The following is a 26,311-nucleotide window of genomic DNA, read 5'->3' on the forward strand; positions in this document are numbered from 1 at the left end:
TTCAAGTAGAACAGAACTGGCGAGCAGCACCGTGTGTAATATTACACGAACTATTTGGAAAACTGTATACTCCTCATATATTCTTCTGATTAAATTCGTTGCGGGTCCCAAGACAGCTTTAGCATGGCCCTCGGGCTCCCTGAGATCATATAAAAGGGTTTTCGTGGTTGGATACCGCTGTCGATCCTGGCGACACAGGAGATACAGTGGTGGGAATGTGTGGTGCGCCAAAGCACGTTTAAATAAAGGCGAAACATTTGGAGCTGCGTTCAAATTCATATTGGGAACAGGCAACGCACGAACGGTCTTCTTCTGTAGTCAATAAAGTTCTGATTTCAATGTATAATAGCATCACCTCGTCATAACTTATGTTATGAATGAATATTGGAAATTGGAATTGAGTTATTTGTGGATTGACACACAAAGGTAGGTATTATGTTCGATGTACTTACGTTACGTATGCACATAGGAATTTTTTGCTCAGTTTTCCAGATTTCATTGAAATGGTCTACATTTCAATGAATTCTGGAAATGTGTGTTATAATATAAAGTTATAGCTGTCCCGGAAAACGTTTCTTTGCCATATAAAGTACCGCCCGCGGTATTTCGCCCGTATTATTTTATTGAAGTGACTAAATAAGTATGTCGCCATGGCAACGTCCATCGCTTTCCCGTCGCACAAACAATGGTCGCCGTCAGTCTCGAGTTGTAATAATTTACTATTATTTAATCAACAAAAGCACTTATCAATATAATAAGTACCCAGTAGCCGATTCTCAGACCCACTGAATATGCATATAAAATTTGGTTAAAATCACTAAAGCCGTTTCGGAGGAGTACGCGGCCTATCATTGTGACACGAGAATTTTATATTTAAGATAAGTTTCTTTTTACTAGATGACGTTCTCGTTAAAAATCGTTTATTGTGCGGGAACCGTACATATTTCTGAGATTAAAAGTTTCTTATGTCCTTTCTCGGGACTCAAAGAATCTCTATACCGAATTTTAGCAAAATCGGCTCACTCGGTCGTGAAGAGTTAACAGACATACATCGAATGCAAGTTGTCTGTGTACCCTGGCGATGCATATGCAGATCACAAGTTGGTAAGCTAATCGCATAATCCTGTGGACACACCGACGAGAACTAGAGACGCTACGAGACGGGATAGAGAAGATCTTCATTAAATGATGAGACGTGTGTATAGAATGTATAATTTAGGTGTTTTAATATGTATAGTTCCGTTCTTTCGCTCATTTAATCTATACTAATATTATAAATGCGAAAGTGTGTCTGTCTGTCTGACTGTCTGTCTGTCTGTTACCTCTTCACGCTCAAACCACTGAACCGATTTTGCTGAAATTTGGCATGGAGATACTTTGAGTCCCGGGAAAGGACATAGGATACTTTTTATCCCGGAAAAATGTACGGTCCCCGCGCGATAAACGAATTTTGACGCAACGGAGTTGCGGGCATCATCTAGTATTTGATACTTCTGTGGTCCAGTGGTATAGAGCGTGGCTATTTGACTTGGAATTCGTGGTTTCGAATTCCGCGCTGGAAAAACCTCGTTTCCTTGTTTGGTGAGAACAATGCCTGCTTAATATCAATGACGATGAACTGTTACTAAGAACACTTTTGATTATGTTAGCTGTGAACAAGAAAAACTATATCAAAATCGGTCTACCCGTTTGGATGCTACAATGCCACGAACGAACAGACACACAGAAAACAGACACGTTAAACTAGCATCACACATTTTTGTCGGATTGCAAATAATATAAAAGCACTGTCTTAAACAAGTTCCTTGTGGTCGTAGAAGCTATTAAGTCTCTAAGCCTCGTATCCGTCGCACGTTCGTCACAAAGTTTAATTTGGCGTCACGTAAGCTCCAGATGTCGGAACCGCTGGAAAAGCTCCAGGAGTCCAGAACATTCGGAGTGCTAAATGTAATTTATACCAGGACTAAGTCCCCTTTGATTTACCGGTCCAATATAAGTGAGGTTTTGGTGAGATCGCAAAGGCTAGGGCAACCTATGTCTTTTCTTGGGACTATATTATATTGTAGTGCTGTTGGCTTTCGAGTGGAAATGTAACAGACAGGCAGAAACAATTCCGCAATTTTAAATCTTGTGTAGTGTGAAGTGTTTAGTTATAGTATAGTGAAAAATGAACTTACTTAATTATTTATTAGTTTGTTAAATAAAATTAATAACTACGATAGTCAAGTTTACGTGTTTCGACGATCTTAAAGACAAATACAAAGAAATATTTATTGCTTAAAACTGTGTTACAAAGGTGTTACAGATTTGTTGGTTTCAACAGTTCTACCCGTTCGGGCGATTGCCCGAACGGGTAGAACTGTTATATTGATTAATATTTGTATGAAAATCAAACACAATGAATCCATATAGTGATAATATTAAGAAATACTTCAATTATTTTAATTTTTAATGCTGCCATAAAAATTCTACAAAACTTTCAAGCGATGAAACGAGAGACTGCCAAAGTGTTGTTTTTGCCAAGACATTTTGAGACATTTTCACCGGACACTCCAACTATTTGTGAAGTTACCTTCGAGTACCCCTCAATAAATTCCAGAAGTCGAGGGTGTCAGTAAATCAGCGTCACAGCTCACTACAAAAACAACTTCCCTCAACTATTCTTACTTCCCAAGTTGTTCTTTGTACCCGCTAAGTTTCCAAGTTCAATTTATGTACACACCCTTATAGATGTGGTCAAGACTAGACGAAATGAGTTCGAAAGTCAACTCACAATAGACATAACTACGTCAAGTGTTGATAACTACTGAAATGAATGTTATTAAAAATAAATCTCAGGATGTTAGAAAAAAAATCAAATATTTTTATAGTGTCTTATCACAGTGGTAAGTTTTTATAACGTAGTGTTCGCGTGTTTTGGCTGGCTTGAGGAGTGAAGAAAATAGCTGGCTCGACTTCTTGCGTATAATATTATTCCAAATTTTTACAATTATAGTTTTATAATTATAGACAATGTAAAGGGGTTACAATGCGTATTTTAAGATGGAGAATGCAAAAGTGAATCTAAGTGCGTATGAGAGGGTTTCTCAAGACTTCGACCGCGTATCGCGTCATCGGCGGCCAATCGCTGCAATTATCGCGTGATGGACGACCAATGGGCTGCTACAGGTATCGTCAGCTAGACCAAAATAGCAGATATATCCTGTCTTGTGCGTGAACACGTAGTTAGCATAATGTTGTCTGAAGCGACTGGAAAGAGAGGCGAGTTTCCACAGTTCCAGAATAATTCCAGTACATGTAGCGAGCTCGCGGAAGATTCGCTCCGCTTCGTATTCGCTCGTAAATTGCTAATGTGTTAAGGCTCTTAGGAAAGAAAATTTTCCATCTAGGTTGGCATTCATCGTGCTCTTACCTAACCTAAAGCGTTTTAATAATATAAATAAAATATTTTATAATATTATATAGTATATACTTCCTCCAGTTATTTGGCAGTAGGTATGTGGTAATGAATACTGCGCTACATGGCACGAGCCCAACAAACAGAATTGCCCACAACTCCACCTTTCCCACGGCAGATATATTGTGCCAATTCTCGAATTGCTTTGCGACCTTATTGTTTTCATCAATAATTTCAAACCCTAGATGGGTTTTTAATTCTTCTTATATATAAAATTCTCGTATCACAATGTTAGTTACCGTACTCTTTCGATACGGCTTACTGATTTTTACCTATATGCATATTCAGTAGGTCTGAGAATCAGTCTATCTAAAATCTAAAAATCTACTTTTTATATTGGTAGGTGAATTTGTTAAACAAATAATAGTAAATTATTACAACTCGAGACTGACGACGACCAATGTTTGTGCGACGGGATAGCGATGGACGTTGCCATGGTGACATACTTATTTAGTCACTTCAATAAATAATATGGGTGAAATAATTTATATGGCAAAACAAGTTTTGCCGGGACAGCTAGTATGAAATAATTTTAAAAATTGTTAGTCTCGCTAAAACTCGAGAACGGCTGAACCGGGTTGACTAATTTTAGTCTTAAAATATTCCTGGAAAGAGAAGGTTTATGAGGAGGAAAGTGATATGAAATTTACCGGGTCATGTAGTTGTTTTTGTTCATATTTTCAGGTTTTCAGGTTCTCTGTCTTTAAGATTTTTTTTAAGCTTGAATAAGTTCCAGACCTTCTACGTTAAAATTTTAATTGACAATAATCAATGGTTTGAAGCCGTTGTTAATAAAATGAAACATTTCTTTAATATTTTTCCGTTCTTTGCCTTCGGCTTTTTGAGTAATTTCCCTGCCCCTGGGCCAAATTTTATCAAAATCAGTTTAGAACTTCTAGGCATTAAGAATATTATATTAAAAAGATGCAAAATTAAAAACAGTAGAGTTATAAAAGATACGTTTTCCAAGTTTTTACTATTCATAGCTGTAGCAAGAGTCCAAATACGTCTCGAATAAAATGTAACGAAAACAGAGGTAAGCCGTGCAATATAAAGGTAATTATGGTAAGCGCTATCGAACGCTATCAAAACACCATTACTGGAGATAGGCGACTATTTGAATAATTCTCAATCCGCCATCTGCTCGATCTTATCACGTCTGCAATTCCTTATCGGAGACGTCTTTAAAGTATCGGGATATTTGATTCTCGATTGCCTGTGTAGGGAGGGAAATGAAAACTTCAACTTGAGAGGTATCAAGGGACACCCGAATGGAACGAAGTTATTTCTTATGTTCAAAAAACCAGTAAGTATACATATACTCAGAAAAATTATAAAAGAACGCCATCTATTGACATCCAGGAATACTAACAACGCGTCGCTGTTTATTCTCAAAAACGCCATCTAGTTGACGCACAAGAATACTATCAACGCCCTCTGCCCCTACTATGCACGTCTAATAAAAAAGTGTCGAGGTCAAATATCGTTCTGTCTAGCCTCTTTTAGCAATGCTGAACGCGCCATAAGGAACTTCGTTTCAAAACTTGAAAATTGTAGTAGTTCCAGTGACTTTGGCCACTAGCTTTCTAGTAGGAGTCAATTTTTGCACAAAGATTTGATATTTCTGCCATCAGTAGTTATTGTACAGACAATTTTAATTAGAATTAGATTTCTACAGAGAAATCTAATTCAATTTTTTTCAGGCTGCTTGCAAGATTGTTACACTTACGCCTAGCACTTACCGAACCAAAATATGTAGCTAAAGATTAAAAGTAGAGTAATTAAGAAGGTTTTCTGTACATTATAAAAGAAAACAAAATACTATAAACGACGATTATTTTTACTGACCCAAAAAAATCAAACATCGTCCTTCTCTCTTTACACTCACGCCCGTCTTTCATATGCCAGGTGAAAAAGAAAGACGCGGATTCATCGCCAAATTAGTTTTACTATGAATAAAAGACGAACTATAATAATGATTATGAAAAAAGTATTTTGAGCAAATTTACGTTTTATCAATGCCTTTTTAGATATTCAAAAATATTAAAAGAGCTAACTTCGAAGATCCAAGCAAAAATGTGTCTTAAACAATGTTTTTTGTAAAAAAGGAATAATTATCGAGCATTTTTTCAGTTATCGTGTTTTTGTCGTTTCGTTTTGAGTATTTAATCTTCATGAACTGAAGTTACTTGTGTAAAAAAATCAGTTTTCTAGACCTTACAGATTTTGAGATCTAAGTTTAAGTTTGTAGTCAAGGGGTCAGGTGCATTCTTAAAATCTTTATTCATTAGGTACCGCTATTGAAAAACATTTTTTTCCGCAAGGCTTTAGAGTTATAGACATAATAAAATTAATATGTGGCATACGCTTAGTCTATTGCAAGAAATGGGTCACAGAGGCCTTGAGTGAGGGCTCAAAAGGTTTTATTGCACACACACAACTCTAACAGAGAAATAATGAAAACTAAGAAGAATTACACAAAAACAAAAGCTGTATTGCTGTATGAATGGAAATAAGCTTGAGAAAAAATTGTATTGTTCTTGTTTTATAACATTATTTATTCGTATTCTAAATGCCAATATACTTACCCCCTTACTAATAAATGTTGTATAAGCTTTGAATAGTTATACAGTGTTTTGTTCCTGTCACACAAGTGACATTTTTAATTGGATTGAAGAAGACAAAACACTGTATAACTATTCAAATGCAATGCAGCGTTTATTAGTTAGGTTAATATTTTTAAACATGTATATAAGGTCAAATTCCGTTGTACATCTAATTGAATTATGAAAGTACTAAATATCAGGTAAAATATTGGACACCCAGACACACTTAATTGGGTCTTGGATGTGTATTAAATATGTGTATGATATAATAAAAATCTTAAATATTATATGTATAGTATAAAAGTATTAAATATATTTCCGTTGTCTGGCACGGGGCCAGACTTACGTGGTGTGAAGCGACCATAGATATTATATTACCTGTTCAGTTATTTTTCAGAATCACGATTTAATTACAATTTGTCTGCATTACTTATAACGATATATATATATATATATATATATATATATATATATATATATATATATATATATATATATATATATATATATATATATATATATATATATATATATATATATATATATATATATATATATATATATATATATATATATATATATATATATATATATATATATATATATATACAATTTGTCTGAATTACTTATAACCATATATATATATATATATATATATATATGGTTATAAGTAATTCAGACAAATTGTAATAAATAATTGTGAGTATAAAATAAAATGGAGTTGGCTTTTTTAAGCGGTTTCGCCTTCTTGCTTCAAAATATACAAGAAACTTTTAAACAAACTTTCACATTCCGTTTCATAATATGAAACAGAATGCCCCGGAGCCCAAAGGATCTGAAACCAGTAAATAGTTTGTTGATTAACCTAAAAATAAGAAATCCATAAGGTAAAATGTATAACACTCAACCGAAAAACAGTTGCCCTGCAATAGTAATAGTTTCCAGTTACGACACTTAGCCTGGAAGACGACGATAATATGTCTAAACACACTATGCCGAATTTCCGCGGCAGAAGTTCGGCTTGATTCCGCCTACAATGTATTTTAAATTACGGATGACACACCATGCCGAAATTCCGTCGCGTTATATTGCTTACGTTTACGTTTGACATTGCTGACGTAATCGTGCGGAGTTTCCGCCGCGGAAATTCGGCATAGTGTGCTTAGACACTTAGAGGTACAGTTTCCAAAATTTCGTTCCTACTCTATATACGCACTTTGCTACTTGCTCACCAAATTCTAAGTTTGTATGTGTTATGATTTCTAATATATTCAGATTATTCGAATATCAATAACGTATAATTTCGCTTACATATTAGATCACTGTGTAACTATTTCATTGTATAATACAGCTGTTGTATTGGCTATTGGATTAAGGAATATTCTGATTTCTCTGCCAAAATAGCAGAAGAGACATTCAAATTTACGCAAGCTGCACTTCGTCAAATTTAGGTCTAAACTATGAATTAAGCTTAGGCCAAACCGTAGTCGCTTGGTCGCGTAGGTCAAATTGCGGGACCGTCAAGTTGTCAAATGGTTTAAAAAAAGAAGTCTCGTTACAAAACCAGTATATAAATGAGTCTATGTACAAAACACACATTTGACAAATTGACGCAACTTGGCGCTCCCGCTTCGCAGTCGCCTGGTCGCGTAGGTTTGGCGATATTAAATTCGATCGCGATATTAAAATAATTCAATCGAAATTAATAAAACGAGTGAAGTCATTATTTAGGCGGCAGGTTCGACTTCATTATGCTAATGAGCCGGCGGTTTAACGCCGTTTGTCCACCGCTGCCGTCAACGGGACTTCACCGACGAAAATTCAAATATTGACAGTCAATTCAAACCGCAACGCAACGCTTCGATGCATTTCTAAATTTGTATTGAATTGACAGACTTCAATTGCGTGAAACGTCTTCAAATCTGCCGAATCTATACAAATTTAGAATGCAAAAAGCCTCTACGCGTTGCTGTCTGAATTGACCTATATTTTACTGTTTGTCAGTGACGTAACACGAAAGCGGCAGTGGACAAACAAGCCTGACTCAGCACTTTCCCTTATTACGGCGCTCTTATATAGAGAAATTCATAAATACTGAATTAAACGATTTCGCTTCACCAAAAAGTTAATCCTGACTGAAAGTTTGGTTGTTACGAAAATGTCAAGAATGTGCTTTTACAGGTCAAATGACAGTTTTTGTGGTCTTTTATGGATGTAAAAAGGTCTTGTAAACAAGCATAAAGGGATTTAAAAATACAAAACCCAACACAACGGGATAATATACTGCGAGAGCAAAAGCAGTCATAAATATTAGACGCGCGGGAGATGCTGTTTCTTCTTCTATGTGATCCACAATCCTTTCGTCTTACGAATTTTCAATCAGTCAAATGTCACGCTAATTTAAGTATTTTTCACTGTACCAAAAACACAACGCCCTTAACCCATCGATCGAGGAATAACGAGACACAATAGCTTATCTATTGTTATCGCGGCCGGGTGCGGCCGCTTAGGTCTTCATGAATGGGTTAACTAACCCAAAATTGTCGATATTTTTATTATTCATTTTTATACTTGAAAATAAGCCCCCAATTGTTTCATTTTCTACTACATTATATTGCCAAGAATTTGATCTGAGCGAAAACTCTTAATCTCGATAGAAAAAAATCACAAAGATGCATCTAATTTTCACGAATATTATATTGCCATAACCGTGCATTAAACTAAGTTAATATTTCAAAAAAATGTATAAAATTCTATCATTGAGACACTGACCTAGCGGATTTTTTAAATTTTGTACATTTATCGAGTTATTAAAAAAAACTAACTTGGCGATGATTCCGCGTCGTCCATTTTCATCTGGCATATGAAAGACGGCGGGCGGGGTGTGACGATAGAAGGACGATGTTTAGTTATTTGGGTTAGTCTCCGTCTTAAAGATGTTACTTCAAAACTCAAAGGTGTTTTCATCCATTGCCTAATAACTTCTTGGATGCTTCTCGGCCATAAATTTCCCTCCAGCTCCAATACTAGAATACCTGACGCTAGATTGCTTCTGTAATTAAATGAGCATCTGCACCTGCAAATGCAATGCCGACTGCGCTAAATGTGTAATAGAATTCGAAGATGTTACATTTATTGTAGGAACGGTCTTTAAATTGTCTTAAATTGTACATAATAAATGCGAGGCTGCACTACACTTTAGGGTTGGTTCAGACCGCAACGCGACGAGGCGAGGCGAGGCGCGGCGCGGCATAAATTTGTACGGATTTGACAGATTTAAATTGCGTGAGACGTCTTGTGAATCTGTCAAATCCATATAAATTTAGAAATGCATCTACGCGTCGCGTTGCGGTCTGAATTGACCCTAATATAATAATAATAATGAAGCGGTAGATGCGGTATATATATCTTGATCTATGTATGTGCTTTTTGTTTTAGTTTCTGTCTCTGTTTTTTAATAAGTACTTATACTTAATATATTTCTTTTTGTTTATAGAATATTTTTTAATATTTTTTTTTGTTGAGTGTATAGAGGTTTTTTGTACATAAGAAATAACTTCGTTCCATCCGGGTGTCCCTTGACACCTCTCAAGTTTTATTTCACTACTACTAAGCGATTTTCACAGGCATATTTATAAATAATAAAAAAAAGTTTGTATGCCTGTAATCTGTATATTATTTCATTCTATTACCGCTTCACGTTTAAATTACTTATAATACATTACATTATATAATAATAATCTATCTTACAAGAAATCGACTCTGATCGGTCAATTAACCCTTAGGGCTTAGTCATTAATGTGTACTCGGCTTTATCAAATCACTTAAGGATTATGGTATCTATTCTTGTTCGGTAATTGAACAGGCTTGTAAGGAGTATTAGCATAATGTGTGTGATCACCCTAATCTCGAATATTAGTTACCACTAACATTATAGATTATGATGTCCTCAAGCAACACGTTGCTACATTATTTTCTTATTAGATATTTCTTTCTTTCTCATTTCAAGTATCCCAATTCTGAGTCCACATTATACGCCAGTATAATTCTATATTACATATTTAAGTATATTGGAACGAAGTTCCTTATCGCGCGTTCGGCGTAAATCTGAAGGCTAGATAGAACGATATTTGACCTCGACACTTTTTTATTAGTACGTTAGGGGCAGACGGCGTTGATTGTAAGTATTCTTGTGCGTCAACTAGATGGCGTTTTTTTTATAAACAGCGACGCGTTGTTAGTATTCCTGGGCGTCAATAGATGGCGTTTTTTTAATAATTTTTTGAGTGTATAAATGTATACCTACAGGTTTTTTGAACATAAGAAATAGCTTACCTTGTGTCCCTTGACACCTCTCAAGTTTTTTTTAGTATGTTGTAGGTATATTATTAGTATTTAACACGAGTACGTATGAGTTGCTCAAAGGGAAATAGAGCCTTTTGTCAGTTCCCTTGATTCATTTTATGTCTGCAAATATTATTTTCATCACAATCGGTCGAAGAATTTCCGAGCCAATTTGATGTAAAGAAACTTTTTCCCTTGTTATAGTATAACACTCAAGTATTTATTAGGAAAATAGATTATTCATAATTGTGAGTATAGTTAGCAAATATTATACTTTTTGAAACGCTTGCAAAATGCCAACAATCTTAGAAAGAGTGATCCTATTCGTTTGCTGCAATTTAAGGGATCAAAATTTAGAATATTCAATACATAAAATACTTCTTAAATCCCATATTCTTGTAAGCAGATTTGGTATCAATCATTTCAAATTGACTTGTGAATGGGATTGACAGCTGATGATTTGGGATTTTTTGTTAGACTCGACTTGATTGATGGTCCCAGGATCGCAGATAATCGTCCCGAGTACGGACATAATGTGATTCGAAGATTGTAGCCTTATATGAAAAAAGTTGGAGAAAATAAGACGACTTTAAACGACTTTTGTGATATTTCCAAGTAAGATACTCGTAATGTAGGTGATAACTTTTGTCAGTGGCAGCCTGCTTCTACAGATATTATGTTAGAGCTAGATTTTATATATTTTCTACGGGATAATCTATACATATAATAACTGTAGAAAATTCTGTACATTAAATATATTCAATAAATAATAAGCAGGGGCTGTCACTACATCGCTATAGAAGCCCAAAATGTGGTTAGTTTTTTTGTCTGTCTGTCTGTCAGTCTGCTGTCTGTCTGTATGTTTGTTGTGTGTCTGTTCCAGCAGCACACAAAAACTACTGATCCGATTTGAATGCGGTTTTCACAGATATATTTGTCTTCTTCCAACTTAACATCTGGTGTATACATTTTTTCACCCCACCTCAACGTGTGTTTGTTTGTTTGTCATTTCTTCACGGTATAACGAAGCAACCAATCGACTTGATTTTTAGCATAGAGTTAGTTGAAAGGATGGAGAGTACCATAGGCTTTGGTCTTGGAAAAACATCATGTTTCCAAAGATGGTTCCAAAAATATTCGTATTTCACGCGATTTTCGAATTCCACGCGAGCGAAGCCGCAGGCAAAAGCTAGTACATATTATTATAATATGTCCTCTCCTGGTCTTAAAGTCTCCTGACCAAATTACATCGAAATTGGCTAAGCGCCTTTAGCGCGAAACGGTAAAAGTTAAAGTGTCACCTCTAGGTAACATATTTTGGAATAACAAACTGCAACCTTTTATGAGTTTAAAGCAATTTACTGCATATTCATTATCTAAACTATTATGCAAAAATACGATAACGCTCTTGAACTAGAAACATCAATCAATTTTTTTTTTTATCTTATTCCATACTCACCGTCAGTTCACATACAAAGTACTATCAGAGAAATTGATTCATAGGCAGATGGTGGATCTACATAATTTGTTCGCGTTATGTCTTACTAGCTGTGCCCCGCGGTGTTACCCGCGGTTTAAGTGATATATCATAAAAGACTATGAAAAGTACGAATAATAGGGTCGAAAAGGGATGAAATGTGGTTCTATAACGGTTTATGGTAGTGATGATGATTAAGATGAAGGTAATTTGCATAGTAGCATATGCTTACCGTTCTTAAAACAACGTCGAAACTCCCAAACTTGTATCTATAAAGAATCAGGACTTCTCTCAGCACCTTCCGAACCATGATATACCTTGGTGCAAAGTCTTACTTGGTGGTAGCATATGCTTACAATACTGCTCACGAAACCGAAGTCACAATATATTTCCATATAAATTTTGAGGAGTTCCCTCGATAACTTATGGATCTATCTCTTCATCACCACTTTTATGAATATGGTACCAAATTGGAATAATAACCTATACAGTATACACCAAAAGAAACATTTTGAAAATCGGTTCACAAACGGCGAAGTAATCGTTGAAGGTAAAAAAAACTCGGTTAAAATTGTAGCATATGTGTTATTCTGATGTATAAGCTATATTATTGTAAAGTTTCACTAAAATCCGTTCAGTAGTTTCTGCGTGAAAGAGTAACAAACATCCATACATCCACACATCCATACAGCCAAACAAACTTTCGCCTTTATAGCTATCGCTTTTAGTAGGAGTAGGATTCGCGTTATTGAATTTACATAACCCGGCCAAATAATGTAGATCCATCATCTGCCTATGAACCAAGTTCTTCGATGGTACGTCGAGTATTTCAACAGGGAACAAAGGGTCAATGATCGCTGATGCCTTGAATCACCGCGTAGACTATAGTACACACCATACATCAGGAACGTAGCCCGTAGGCCATCGCTCTTATTACGATACGCCATCGAAGTACGTCGAGTATTTCAACAGGGAACAAAGGGTCAATGATCGCTGATGCCTTGAATCACCGCGTAGACCATAGTACACACCATACATCAGGAACGTAGCCCGTAGGCCATCGCTCTTATTACGATACGCCATCGAAGTACGTCGAGTATTTCAACAGGGAACAAGGGGTCAATGATTGCTGATGCCTTGAATCACCACGTAGACTATAGTCCACATCATACATCAGGAATATAGCCCATAGGCCGTAGGTCTTATTACGAGTGGAGGTTAAAAGCGTATTTCATTTTGACAATATGGCCGATAGTCGATGCCGTTTCCCCTAAAACCTAATAAACAATTCCCCGCAAATATCACGTTGGCTTCTTCGAAATATTTTCACCGATATTTTTCATAAGGCCATATTGTATTTACCTATTTGGGAAGTACTAGCTATTTTTGCTTTGTTTGTAGAACAAACACAATCTAATAATTTGCAATTATCTTGTCACGCTGTTAGTTGCCAAATTCCTCTGGAACGGCTGGACCAATTTTGATGAAATTTTGTGTGCTTATCAGGTAGGTTTAAGAATCGGCCAAAATCTATAATAATTTATTTTTTGTTATTTTTGAGGTGAAAATTCTGAAATGTATTGTCAATTCCATAATATTATCATGAAAGAATAATATATTCTTTAAATACATTTCAGAATTTTCACCCTAATGCGATCAACACTTATAGCAAAACATCGATAGCTACCTGGCTTAATATAAATCTTCAATAACTACGACTTAATCCTTCGGTCGTGGCTTCTTGGAAATCTATTCCCAGGTAGCACAAATGCTATGTAAGATTTGGCTTATATCGTTTTTGGTCATATTGCAGTGATGTAGCGGTGATTTACATTAGAAAGAGCCAAATAGCGCCATATTACATAGCCAACTATATTTTTTCATTAAAAGCTGTGTAAAATTACGCTGTAGACGTCTATATAGCGTTTTTACACAGCTGTCATATGGAAGCTCCCAATACAGTAATTTCTAGCCAAGTAAGTTTCTATACAGCTTTTCGCCAATTAGAAGTTATTAATATAGCCTAGAAGCTATTAATATTTGCTGACCGCCATATAATTCACCTTTCATGACTGTTTTTCTTATGAATGCTGAGTAATTTGCTTCAAAGCAAATTAATCAGCATTCATAAGAAAAACAGTCATGAAAGGTGAATTATATGCTAGATCACTTATTATACTCCTTTTCATACCGTTATCTATAGTTTTTTTTATAAACGTTACTGCTTCAAGGCAGTAGCGTTACGATATTTGAAGACCTGGTGTAGAGACCTTTAATTGGTTTTGATGGTGTGCAATCTGTCAAAATTTTTGCTTATTTCATTACCAATAGCAATTTAAAGGTATCTTACAGATCTAAAAAAGCAAACTACATCGTTTTCAGTCTCGAATTAGCTTCGTATATGAGTAATCGTCACTTTTTGCAATTTAAATCGCATCGCCATATTTTTTGACATTCTTATTTTATGAATTATCGATTTTAACGTTTAATTTCGGTTACGCCTAATAATAACTTGTTTTTAACAGTGGTTTTTGTTAACCGAATAGGTATTAAGACTTTTAGGAAACTTAATTTCAGCTTTTAGTGACAAATAAAAAAAAATATATTAAAAAAATATGTTTTAATTATTAATATAAATTAACTTATAATTCATAGATACATTAACAGTAAAACTTAATTTGCATATAAAATTAGGCTCATATTATGGCGAGTAACAATTTTCATATATATATATATATATATATATATATATATATATATATATATATATATATATATATATATATATATATATATATATATATATATATATATATATATATATATATATATATATATATATATATATATATATATATATATATATATATATATATATATATATATATATATATATATATATATATATATATATATATATATATATATATAATTGGAATCTCGGAATCGGCTCCAACGATTTTCATGAAATTTAGTATATAGGGGGTTTCGGGGGCGATAAATCGATCTAGCTAGGAATCATTTTCAGAAAATGTCTTTTTATTCGCGTTTTATCGATAATCGATAAACTGAAAATCTATTGGCGAATAATAATACTATTTTGTTGGCAACTAATTGTTTTAACGACCAGTAGATGGCGTTATTAAGTAACACGAAGTCAATGAGTGTTTGCTATACCGAGCAAAGCTCGGTCATCCAGGTACTATATAATACGTCAATGTTTTCAAAATCATTTAATTCTGTAGTTGCCATATTATATTTATAGTCGTGTGACATTTCAGATTTTTATTATCTATGTTTTTTGGTAACGTGAAAGCGACCTAAATGACAAAAACTTCTTAGCAAAGCTACTTACATCGTTTCTTTATAGTAATAATTTGCTATATAAAGTGTGCCCAATTTGGTTATATAGAGCTTGAGTAGAAGTTTATATATCAATTTTTCATAGCAAATAGCGAAGTAAAAAACGTGCCCACCGACGCTACTCAGCAATTTTGTGCTACCTGGGATTGTTATTCTATTGTGTCTCGCTCACCGGTGAGCTTGATGGGTTAATAAAAATCATTTTTTTTTATTAATTGATCATCATCAACCATGTTTTAAACATCAACAGTTTTGTAAGTTCGCTATTATAATATTAAAATATGAAACTTAAAAAAATCTACATTTTCTGTTAATTTGAAATGTTCAAAAGTAATAAAGATTATTATCAAAGAGAACATTTATGAATTAATATATTTTCTCTTTGATAATAAAATTGGTACAACAATTTTGATTTTGTTTAAAAAAATATAAAACCTAAATTGGTCCAGCAAAATTGTCGAAATAATTTTGTAGTGTTATACTAAGAGTGGGTTGCACCAACTTACTTCAACTTTAACTTTAACTTTAACCATAATAAAATGTCGAATGAACTGTCAAATCCCTAGTAAAAGTCCAGAATGGACGCCATATTTGACGATAACCTTTAACTATAACTACGCGAGGCGTGCAACCCACCCTTAATGAGATATTATTATAGTGTATGTTATTTTGTTAGAAAACATTATTACTGCATGATGGAAATTATTCTGGGTATAAATAAAATGACTTCTGACGTAATAATTCGGTACAATATAAGAGGTAACACAAAATTAGTCCTATTTATAGTGTTCATCTAATGTTCACAAAAAGTTAGTTCTATTTTCATTATTCATGTCGCCCTTCTCGATGACATCACCGCGAACCTTCATTACTTTGTCATTGTCAGAATGAAAAGTTCAATAAACACTGACGAATACTTTCCCTTTGTTTCAGATGAATCGCGAAGTGTCGGAGTGAAAGGAATCCAAACTAAAGATGAAGATTAAAAAAGATTTGACGAAACTTTAAAAATGGCAAAAACGAAACCACCATAAATTTTAATACTTTTAAACAATTAAAAAAGATAGATAAAACAAGAGAGAAAAAGAAGAAATAATTTTAAACAATTAAAAAAGATTTGACGAAACTTTAAAAATGGCAAACCCGAAACCACCATATCATTACAACACGACTTATAATACCTACTTTTATCCGTCTAAGAGGCCCCCCGACGGCGTAGACGCGATCGTAGAGATCAACACAATACCAAGTGCGAACGGTCATGTTAAAAATAGTAGCAAGGATGCGAGTGATTTCTTAATGCTAGTCGATGATTTTAGTGATTATTTTTATGGGAACGCGAGTCACGACGTATTCACGATAAACAACAGCAGCATAGACGTCTTGAACGATGTGTACACGAACTGCACTTTCAACGGGACGTTTAACGTGTCGTGTTTCGGGCGGGGCGACGTGCCGCCGCAGTACAATTTCTGGGCGCTGCTGCTGTTGATCTTCCCGTTTTTTACGCTGTTCGGTAATGTGCTAGTGATAATGAGTGTAGTGAGGGAGAGGACGCTTCAGACGGTGACTAACTACTTCATCGTGAGCCTCGCGTTAGCGGATCTGCTGGTGGCAGTCGTCGTGATGCCATTTGGAGTATATTATTTGGTAAGCTTAGAGATAAAATAGTTTCAAGATTAAAAAAAAATAACTAAAAACATTACAACATAACTGGAGACGAATTATAATCATATTTCAGATGATTCTAAATTTAAATCCATCTAATTGACGCAATATCCCAAATTAAAAAAAACTGACGCCTTAAAACCTCAATTTTTACTGTCCTAACAGACCCCAAATATAATTTTGATTAAATTCGAATCAACGAAACACAAACAGTGAATATATTTAAATGGGTATCCGCCGCCGACCGCGCTGTGTAGATCTAACGTTACTTCGGCTAACTTAATTACAAACAATTGGAACTAAATACAGAGAAAAGCTTTTGATTGAGTTGGGAATGAGCTTTGTGCGGAAATAACGATGTAATTACATCCCGAAATTTTTCTGATTATTGTTTAAGTTGAAATCAAAGGGAAGACAAACAATATTAAATTCGATTTACATTTCAGTTGTTAATGTTATTTGCTTCGAAATGGGAATATTAACAACGATCTGTTTGGTGCGGATGAAAATAATAATAATTGTTAAGTAAAGAAATACTTTAATCCATTTACTAATAAAATATTATTAACTATACAAGGTTTACTTGCCTTTATCTGGAACATTGGAAAATTTATATTATGACAGACAAAGAAAGATCTCAAACTTTAAGGTGACACTGAGTAAATTTGTAAGAAAGAGAATGAGTGCCTACTACCTACTAGTAGTAAGGTCTTTATGATTTTTCTTAGCTTCAATTTATTTACATTTCAGAAATTTCTGAATTTTTACCAATCTGTAGAAACTTCTTGAGATTCATGAAATTGAAGCAAAGTTGCAATCACGTGCTGAAGAATGAAGACACGTCCTCGTGCAAGTAAACAGCGGGCATAATATTTAAAGTTAACGAATGTCTCAATTGTTATTCTTGCAAAGTCTTGCCTAATTAGAAATGTGGAAGCTCGCCATTGCCTAATTATCGGGTTATTCGAGGGGAATTTTAAATGCTCGCATTAATTTTTGTAGTCTTCATTAAATTGTTGCTGGACGTAAACAGATGTGCGAATTAAAATTTTCTGATGTATAAAATTCTAATGTATAAAATACATAAATATATTTGCCTACAAAATGTATTATTATTAAAACGATGGTGGTGGAGGTGCTCTAAAAATTTTTTTACAAATATTTTTAAAATTTTAATCCCCGGCCACACGCCCTGTCGAAAGATCTTCTTTTAAGGCTCTCAAGCATATTTACAAACTTAAACGACAAAACAACGCTTGCCTGCTCAGCTAGAACTTAATTCTCGACATTTGAGCTACGAGAATCAGGCAAGCAAGTAAGTCTGAAGTCCGCTTCACCTTATATAATTCCTCGCCGAAATTCCGATCATTTTTCGCAGCACCTCAACCATGGCTCGTTTCACTCAATAATATTCGGTGCATGTTATGAATTTCAGCAATGTACCGCCATTAATTATCGTCAAATTAATAAAGCCGTGTTTACCCGCGTACGTTCTCTTAAATATATTTACGGTTAAAATATGTACGTTGCGGAAATTAGCACGCGAATCTTGTACGTTATTTAGTACCATAACTGTGGGGGACAGCTTGCGCTAATTCCCCGTAGATCGCCTAGGTCAGCGTTTCTTGTAGTAATGAGGATGATGATGATGACTATTTGATGAGGAGATGAATTTAAACACTTTTTCAGTCTTGTTCCAGGTAGCAAGCACACAGTAGTTCCGAAGCTGGGCAACGTTGGAGAGCGAGTGTCGTACTATGGCGGCCGACCCATATTTATATCGGCCCCGGTACCCAGCTTCTAGAACATTCCATGCCTCACCCCCTTGGAAGGAAAATTTATTGAGTTTCCACGAAAATTACATTAATTTACAAAATATACATTGGTTTTATTTGTACAATTCTCTTAGCTATAATTTTACATAATAAACATGTTCGTGCCGACCTCCGTAACCGAAATAATTAAAAAAATCTATTTTTCCTATATTTATACTACCTCGTCGCCCCCTGACATAACGGTCGCCTCTGGCTGTCCCTTTCGCACGGGACTTCCTTGTCTGGGACAAGGATAGCCCGCTCGAGATGTATACTATCTCCCTCACTTTTCGGTTACAGAAATCGGCACTACCACACTGGCTCTAAACCCATCCCATTGAATGGCACTATTTTTCACTGAAATGTCCATAGTCCATACACTATTTACTGTCTGTCGTGCACATTTCTCCCGCCGGTCGCGCAGGCGACACCCCCGGTAGCACGACGATCTTCTTGGTGGGCCGCCGGAGAACGTGGCCGTTCGCGGTCTCCACGTCCACGACCCGTACCACGCCGTCCTTGCCTGGATATGTCCTCTTGATCTTCCCGCGTGGCCAGATGTTGCGCGGTAGGTTCGAGTCGCATATGATAACGACGTCACCCACCGCGGGATCGGAGCCTCGGGTATGTGGCTCCCGGCGGTGCTGGAGGAGTGGGAGGTACTCCCTCACCCACCTCCGCCAGAACACGTCTGCCAGGTGCTGCGCGCGCTTCCACAGCTGCCGCGCCGATGTCTTTTCTTCTTCGAATCTTCCTGGAGCAGGTACATGGCAGCCCGACCCCAGCAGTATGTGGTTGGGGGTCAAGGCCTCGGGCTCCTCGGGGTCAACCGAGACATAGGTAAGTGGTCTCGAGTTGATGATGTTTTCCGCCTCTACCAGGAGTGTGTAGAGGGTCTCGTCGCTCGGATGCTGCTCGTGTAGAGTGACTCGCAGGGACTCCTTTACGCTCCGCACCAGCCGCTCCCACGCACCGCCCATGAAGGGGGCGGACGGAGGGATGTACCGCCAGTTGATGCGGCGGGCGTTGACTTCGCTCTTATATTTTTCCCATTCTTGTTGTAGCTCCTTCTCGGCGGCCTTGAAGCAGGTCGCGTTGTCCGACCATAGTTCAGTCGGTTGTCCTCGTCGGGCGACGAACCTCCGCAGTGCTGCGATGGCGGAGTCGGCGCTGAGAGACGTCACCACCTCCAGGTGGACGGCCCTCATGGTGAGACATGTGAAGAGGGCCACCCATCTCTTCTCTCGATGTCTGCCCACGGTGACCTCCACAGGGCCGAAATAGTCAAGCCCTGTGAAGGTGTATGGCCGCGCGTGGTGCGCCAGCCGGGCGACGGGCAGGTCGCCCGTGGCCGGACGCGTCGGCTTGGCTCGGCGTATGCGGCAGGCCAGGCAGGCCCGGATCACACCCTTGACTGTGGGGCGTATCCGGGTCACCCAGAACCTCTGCCGGATCTCGTTCACGGTTGCTTCCACTCCGCCGTGATGCATTTCTTCGTGTATCTGTTGGATATATAATTTCGTGTACCTGTGGCTGCCATTCATGATAACCGGGTTGTTGGTTTCCCGGCTGATGTCTTCTGCGGCTGCTACTCGACCCCGTAGCTTGATGAGGCCCTCCTCCAGGTGGACACTCAGCGAGGCGAGGCGGTCTCCCGCCGCTGGAGAACGGTTTTCTTCTATTCGTTTTCTTTCTTTGCTATAGGATTCTTCTTGCATTCGGCGTAGCCAGAGTGCCTCGGCACGAGTGAGGTACCGTGCGTCGAGTGCGACGTATTTTCTTCGCGTAACTGGATCCATTCGTGTCGCGGATTTTCCTTTCTTCGATCGCCGCGAGTCCCAGGCCGCATCCTTTTCTTTATTCTTCTTTGTGCGTTGTCGCACAGCTGCCACGGTTTCTCGCGGGGAACGACAGAGGTCAATGAACTGTAGTACACGACCTGTAGCTCGTATCAACGTCTTCCATCTTCCTATGCGTTCGATGTCGGGTAAACTGTCTTGTAGCGCGATGTATCGTGCGACAAAACACTTTTCTTCACCCGTGTCCGTTTTCTCCGCCGGTTTTCCTTCTTTCGGCCAGAATTTTTCTTCTTTTTTCAGGAATTCGGGCCCGCTGAACCATCGGTGGGCGGCTCCGAAGTCCGTGGGTGTGGCGCGCGTCGCGTCGTCGGCCACGTTTTCTTTCGTCGGCACCCATCGCCACTCGCTGACTTTCGTTGTTTCCTCTATTTCGGCGAGGCGGTGCGCGACGAACGTTTTGTAGGCCCGCGGCTCGGCGCGTATCCACGCCAGCACTGTGCGGGAATCGCTCCAGTATGTTTTCCTTACCAGCTCGACTTCTAGTTCTTTCTCCACAGTCTTCGCGAGGCGGGTACCCAGTAGAGCAGCTTGCAGCTCCAGGCGCGGGATGGACGTCGGCTTCAGCGGGGCTACGCGGCTTTTGGCTGCCACGAGCGCCGTGTGTACTGCTCCGTCCTCGCGCACCATACGAATGTAGACAGCTGCGGCGTATGCCTCTTCACTCGCGTCGACAAAGGTATGCATTTCACTTACCATTTCAGGCTGCAGGTTGTAGCAGCGGGGAATCTTTATTTTTCTTGCTTGTTGTAGATCTCTTGTCCACGCCGTCCACTTGGGGACGAGCTGCTCCGGTATGGGCTCGTCCCATCCGGTGCCGTACCTCCAGGTCTCCTGCATGAACTTCTTGGCGGGCATGGTGAGCGGTGACAGTAGTCCGAGCGGATCGAACAATGACATCACGACACTGAGGGCTTCACGCTTCGTGGGGGCCCGCTCCTCGCTCATGATGGTGCGAGGTATCTTCGCCTCGTTCAGGTTGAAGCGCAGCAGGTCTTCATGCGCCTCCCACCATATTCCCAGCGTCTTGTCCGCGCAGTCTTCTCCCACAGGGACCTCCTTGGAGTCTCGGTCGTTCCCGAGACGTCGGCGTATGGCTTCGCTATTCGATGTCCAGCCTCGCAGCTCGAACCCGGCGTGCCGGTGGACCATGTCGACTTCCTGCGATGTCTCCAGTGCTTCTTTTTCACTCGGGAAGCTAGATATGAAGTCGTCCATGTAGTGGTTCTTCTTGATTTCCGCTACAGCACGCGGATATTTTTCCTGGAACTCTTCTGCATTCTTGTTTTTTACGTACAGAGCCGTGCATGGCGATGACGTGGCCCCGAAGATAAGGGACGCCATCTGGTACTCTTGCGGCTTTTCTTCTCGTTCGTTACCTCTCCACAGGAAGCGGAGTGCGTCCCGGTCTTCTTTCCGGACGCGGATGCGCATGAACATCTCCTTGATGTCCGCGGTTACCGCCACAGAGTGTCGGCGGAACCTCATGATGACTCCTGGCAGCGACTGAAGAAGGTCGGGGCCGGAGAGCAGCATGTCATTGAGGCTGCGGCCATGGGATCTGGCCGCGGCGTCGTGTACTAACCTGATTTTTGGCTTCGCTGGGTTGCACACGGCGAAGTGAGGTAAGTACCATGTTCTCCCTGCTGCCGGTGGCTCCTGTGCTGGCACTGCGTATCCGGATTCCAGCAGGTTGTTTATTCTTTCTTCGTATTTTTCTTTCAGGCCCGGGTCTCGATCCAGCTTCTTTTCCAGGGACCTGAGACGCTTCCAGGCATCGTTGTAGTTGTTGGGAATGACTTCCTTCTCGTCCTTCCAGAGCAGCGCGGTTTCGAAGCGCCCATCAGGAAGTCTTCGACTGGTTTTCTTAAGTATCTCCAGCGCACGCTCTTCTGGGTCATTTTTCTGTTTTCTGGCTTCGATCCCAAGTGATTCCAGGTCGAAAAACCTCTTCATCATGTTTTCCATATTGTCTTCTGTCTTCTCCTCCTTTTTGGCTACTGTGTGGCCACAGAAGGCTATAGTTTGCGTATGTGACGACCTGTATCCGTGCAGCACCCAACCGAGTCGTGTGTGGGATGCGACCGGCTGGTTTCTCCTTCCCGTTTTCGTCTCGAGGGCCAGCAGCAACTCCCAGTTGTCTTGACCCAGCAGGATTCTCGGGCGCGCATTTTCGTACATCAGGTGGTCTTCAAGGCCCCTCAGGTGCGCGCAGTCGTGCAGGTCTTCCTTGCGAATTTTCTGCGGCGTGAATAGCAGCTTCTTTACTGTTCTTGCACTCCCCACGCCGTACTCTTCTTCACAGTGGCGCCCCCTTATCTTGAAGCTTACCTTTTTGCTGTTTTCGTACTTCTTTGTATCACTGAGGCCCTGCACCCACATGTCGTGGCGAGGCCCGTCCAGGTGGAGGAGCTCCGCCAGGTCTTCATCGATGAGTGTCACTGTGCTGCCGTCGTCCATGAGTGCGTAGGTGTCTATTCTGGTGCTGTTCTTGCCGAAGACCGTGACCGGAGCGACCTTTAGGAAGGCTTGTCGTTCCTGAAGGCAGTTGGTGCTGCTCACTATTTCCACGGTCGCTGCCTCCCCTGCTTCCATGGCCTGTGGCGGCGCCGTCGGCTGTTGCTGGTCTGCCGGTGGTCTGGAGTGATGCAGCAGGCGGTGGTGCGCCATGCCGCACCCGTTGACACTACACCTCTTTGCCCCGCAGCCCCCTCGGCGGTGGTTGCTCCGCAAACATTGAAAACAGATGCGGTTCTTTTTCGCTATGTTCCAGCGCTCGTTCACAGGGGTCCCGAGGAACTGCTTGCACTCCGTCAAGTGGTGTTCGTTCTGGCACATCGGGCACCTTTTCCTGCCACTTACCTCTGTGGCGAAAGCCCGTTCCAGTCTTCTTCTCTGGGGCCTCTCCGGGTGAGGTTCGGTCTCCTCGGGCAGCGCATACGCACTGCATTTGTCGGCTTCTTCATTGAGGAACAGGGTCATCTTCTTCAAGTCCGACGTATCTTCTTTTCTTCTTGCGGCAAAATCGTACCACTTGTTGCGCAGAATGGGCGGCAGCTTTTCTACAATACTTTTCACTAATTCAGGATTAAACATATAGTGTACCTTTTTAAGTGTCTCCAGCGTGGCCACCACATTCGCTATCTTGTTAGCAAATATGCAGAGTTCGCGCGGGCTGTCACTCAGCCTGCCCAACGCCTTGATTTTCTGTATTTCACCCATCGCCAGTGTGTCTGGACGGCCGAATCTTCTTTCCAGCGCCTGGATGACTGCTCGCGGCTCCGGTTGGCTGATGAGTAGACTCTCGACCGCTTCGAGGGCTGCTCCCTTGAGGCTTCTTCTTAGCCTCATAGTATTCTCGGTGTGCGAGAACATTTCTTCAGTCTCGTAGTACGCCGCCCTGTAGCCGAGCCACCCCGTCGAATGTCCGGCGAACGGGGGAAGCTCTTGGAGAAACCTGGGGGCGTCTCTTGACATGCGGACGGCCTGTGTGAGCGCCGCCGCCAGCGAAGTGATGTCGCTGCTCTTCTGTTTTTCTTCAGCTTTTCTGTGCTCCGGTTCATTTTCCGAATTTTCATTTTTCTTTTCTTCATTTTCGTTCTGCTTTTCTTTTTCCTCGGCCGCAGGGTTAATGGTTTGCCCTTGCAGCCACTCTTCCACCTTGTCCGTTTCCTTTTCTGCTACCTCGTTTCCCTCCTCGTCTCCGCAGGCCAGCATGGCCTTTTCCCTGGCCAGCTTGGCTTCTGCGAGGGCGAGCGATGCACGTGCCTCTGCCAGTTTCAATTCCGCCAGCTTTTCCTCAGCTTCCAAAATTTTCCTCCTGCTTTCCTTTCCCTGAGGCGCACGCTTCTTCCGTCGTGAGTCCTCTTCTACTGCTGTTTTCTCGCTGGCGGTGGTAGAGGTTCGTTCCGTCGAGGTTTGTTCTGTTTCGGACGTTTCGGCGGTTTCCCTGGAGTTTTCCTCCTGTTCTTCGACCGGTGGAGCCGCGGGGCGCGTCGATGCTCCGCTTCTCGTCTGGACTCCGGTTTGACTCGCTCGTTCGGCCCCATCGGCGATGCTTGAAGCCTTCGATTTGGACATCTTTCTTCACTGACCGCACTGGCTTCTTGATTTTCTTTTTTCCTCGGAGAGAATCCGGCCGTAGAATCCGGCTTTGCGAAGGACCATACAATGTGGGGGACAGCTTGCGCTAATTCCCCGTAGATCGCCTAGGTCAGCGTTTCTTGTAGTAATGAGGATGATGATGATGACTATTTGATGAGGAGATGAATTTAAACACTTTTTCAGTCTTGTTCCAGGTAGCAAGCACACAGTAGTTCCGAAGCTGGGCAACGTTGGAGAGCGAGTGTCGTACTATGGCGGCCGACCCATATTTATATCGGCCCCGGTACCCAGCTTCTAGAACATTCCATGCCTCACCCCCTTGGAAGGAAAATTTATTGAGTTTCCACGAAAATTACATTAATTTACAAAATATACATTGGTTTTATTTGTACAATTCTCTTAGCTATAATTTTACATAATAAACATGTTCGTGCCGACCTCCGTAACCGAAATAATTAAAAAAATCTATTTTTCCTATATTTATACTACCTCGTCGCCCCCTGACATAACGGTCGCCTCTGGCTGTCCCTTTCGCACGGGACTTCCTTGTCTGGGACAAGGATAGCCCGCTCGAGATGTATACTATCTCCCTCACTTTTCGGTTACAGAAATCGGCACTACCACACTGGCTCTAAACCCATCCCATTGAATGGCACTATTTTTCACTGAAATGTCCATAGTCCATACACTATTTACTGTCTGTCGTGCACAATAACTACATGTTTCGCGTCTGATACAATATCATGTTAGTAATGAAATATATCTTTAATAATTATCGTATGCCTCGCAGAATTACATGTTTCATTCGACAAAAACCTGGCAAACGTTCTTTGGAGATCATTGAAATGATAGGCAGATATTTCTATAAATGAAACTACCAGATCTTCAAATCTCACTGAAATATAATATTTAAAAAATGCGTGTTCACAAAATCAACATCTAGCCATAATAATTTTTTACCAATTTGTCAACCAACTGTCTTCCGTACATTCTTTTTCTCTCCAGCCTTAAAATATAATATAAACAATAATGTCATAGACTACAAACTAAAATTATCAGATTAAAATAACGATCATTAATATTAATTAAAATTAAGCTCGCAGGTGCGACAGAGACGCCACACCACCCCCCCACGGAGAAAGCAAACCCCGGGGGCAAACTAATCAAACAATCTGAACCTCACTCGTCTGCCAGACCTTGTTGTGTAAGGTTCTTTGGGCAGATCAGTAGAAGGTGAAGGCTGAGGAGATGAAGTAACTGTGGACGAAGGAATAACAGGGTCAGGAAAAGGTAGATTTGGAGCTACAGAGGAGGGAGAATCATCCTGAACTATGTACGCTGGTTTTATTCGGTCGACACTAACAGTGACTGATTTTCCCTTGATAGAGACCGTAAGGGTCTTACCGTCGGTAGACCTATCCAGAATTTTAAATGGTCCGCTATACGGTGGCTGAAGGGGTCGACGAACTGCATCATCTCTTAAGTAGATATGCGAGGCTGAAGCTAGATCCTTGAAAATAAAATTAGATTTATTCCCGTGACGAGAAGCAGGTGTCGGTCGAATTGAAGACATATGCTGGCAAAGGCGCGTCACGAAATCAACAGGATCACTGGAGACAACA

The 26,311-nt window shown here is 39.8% G+C and overlaps 2 protein-coding genes across 2 annotated transcripts; one reads left to right on the plus strand and one right to left on the minus strand.

Moving 5' to 3' along the window:
• The first annotated feature begins 16,380 nt into the window (after nucleotides 1-16,380).
• On the plus strand, nucleotides 16,381-16,918 carry LOC121734990 (dopamine D2-like receptor). The gene has a single exon (XM_042125658.1). The coding sequence runs from the start codon at nucleotides 16,382-16,384 to the stop codon at nucleotides 16,916-16,918; it is 537 nt and encodes a 178-aa protein (XP_041981592.1). The 5' UTR covers nucleotide 16,381.
• A 2,191-nt stretch (nucleotides 16,919-19,109) lies between these two features.
• Nucleotides 19,110-24,665, minus strand: LOC121734991. Its single transcript, XM_042125659.1, has one exon. The coding sequence runs from the start codon at nucleotides 24,663-24,665 to the stop codon at nucleotides 19,110-19,112; it is 5,556 nt and encodes a 1,851-aa protein (XP_041981593.1).
• Nucleotides 24,666-26,311: the final 1,646 nt, after the last annotated feature.

Source organism: Aricia agestis, chromosome 16 (assembly GCF_905147365.1).
Source record: "Aricia agestis chromosome 16, ilAriAges1.1, whole genome shotgun sequence".
Classification (NCBI taxonomy): Eukaryota; Metazoa; Arthropoda; class Insecta; order Lepidoptera; family Lycaenidae; genus Aricia; species Aricia agestis.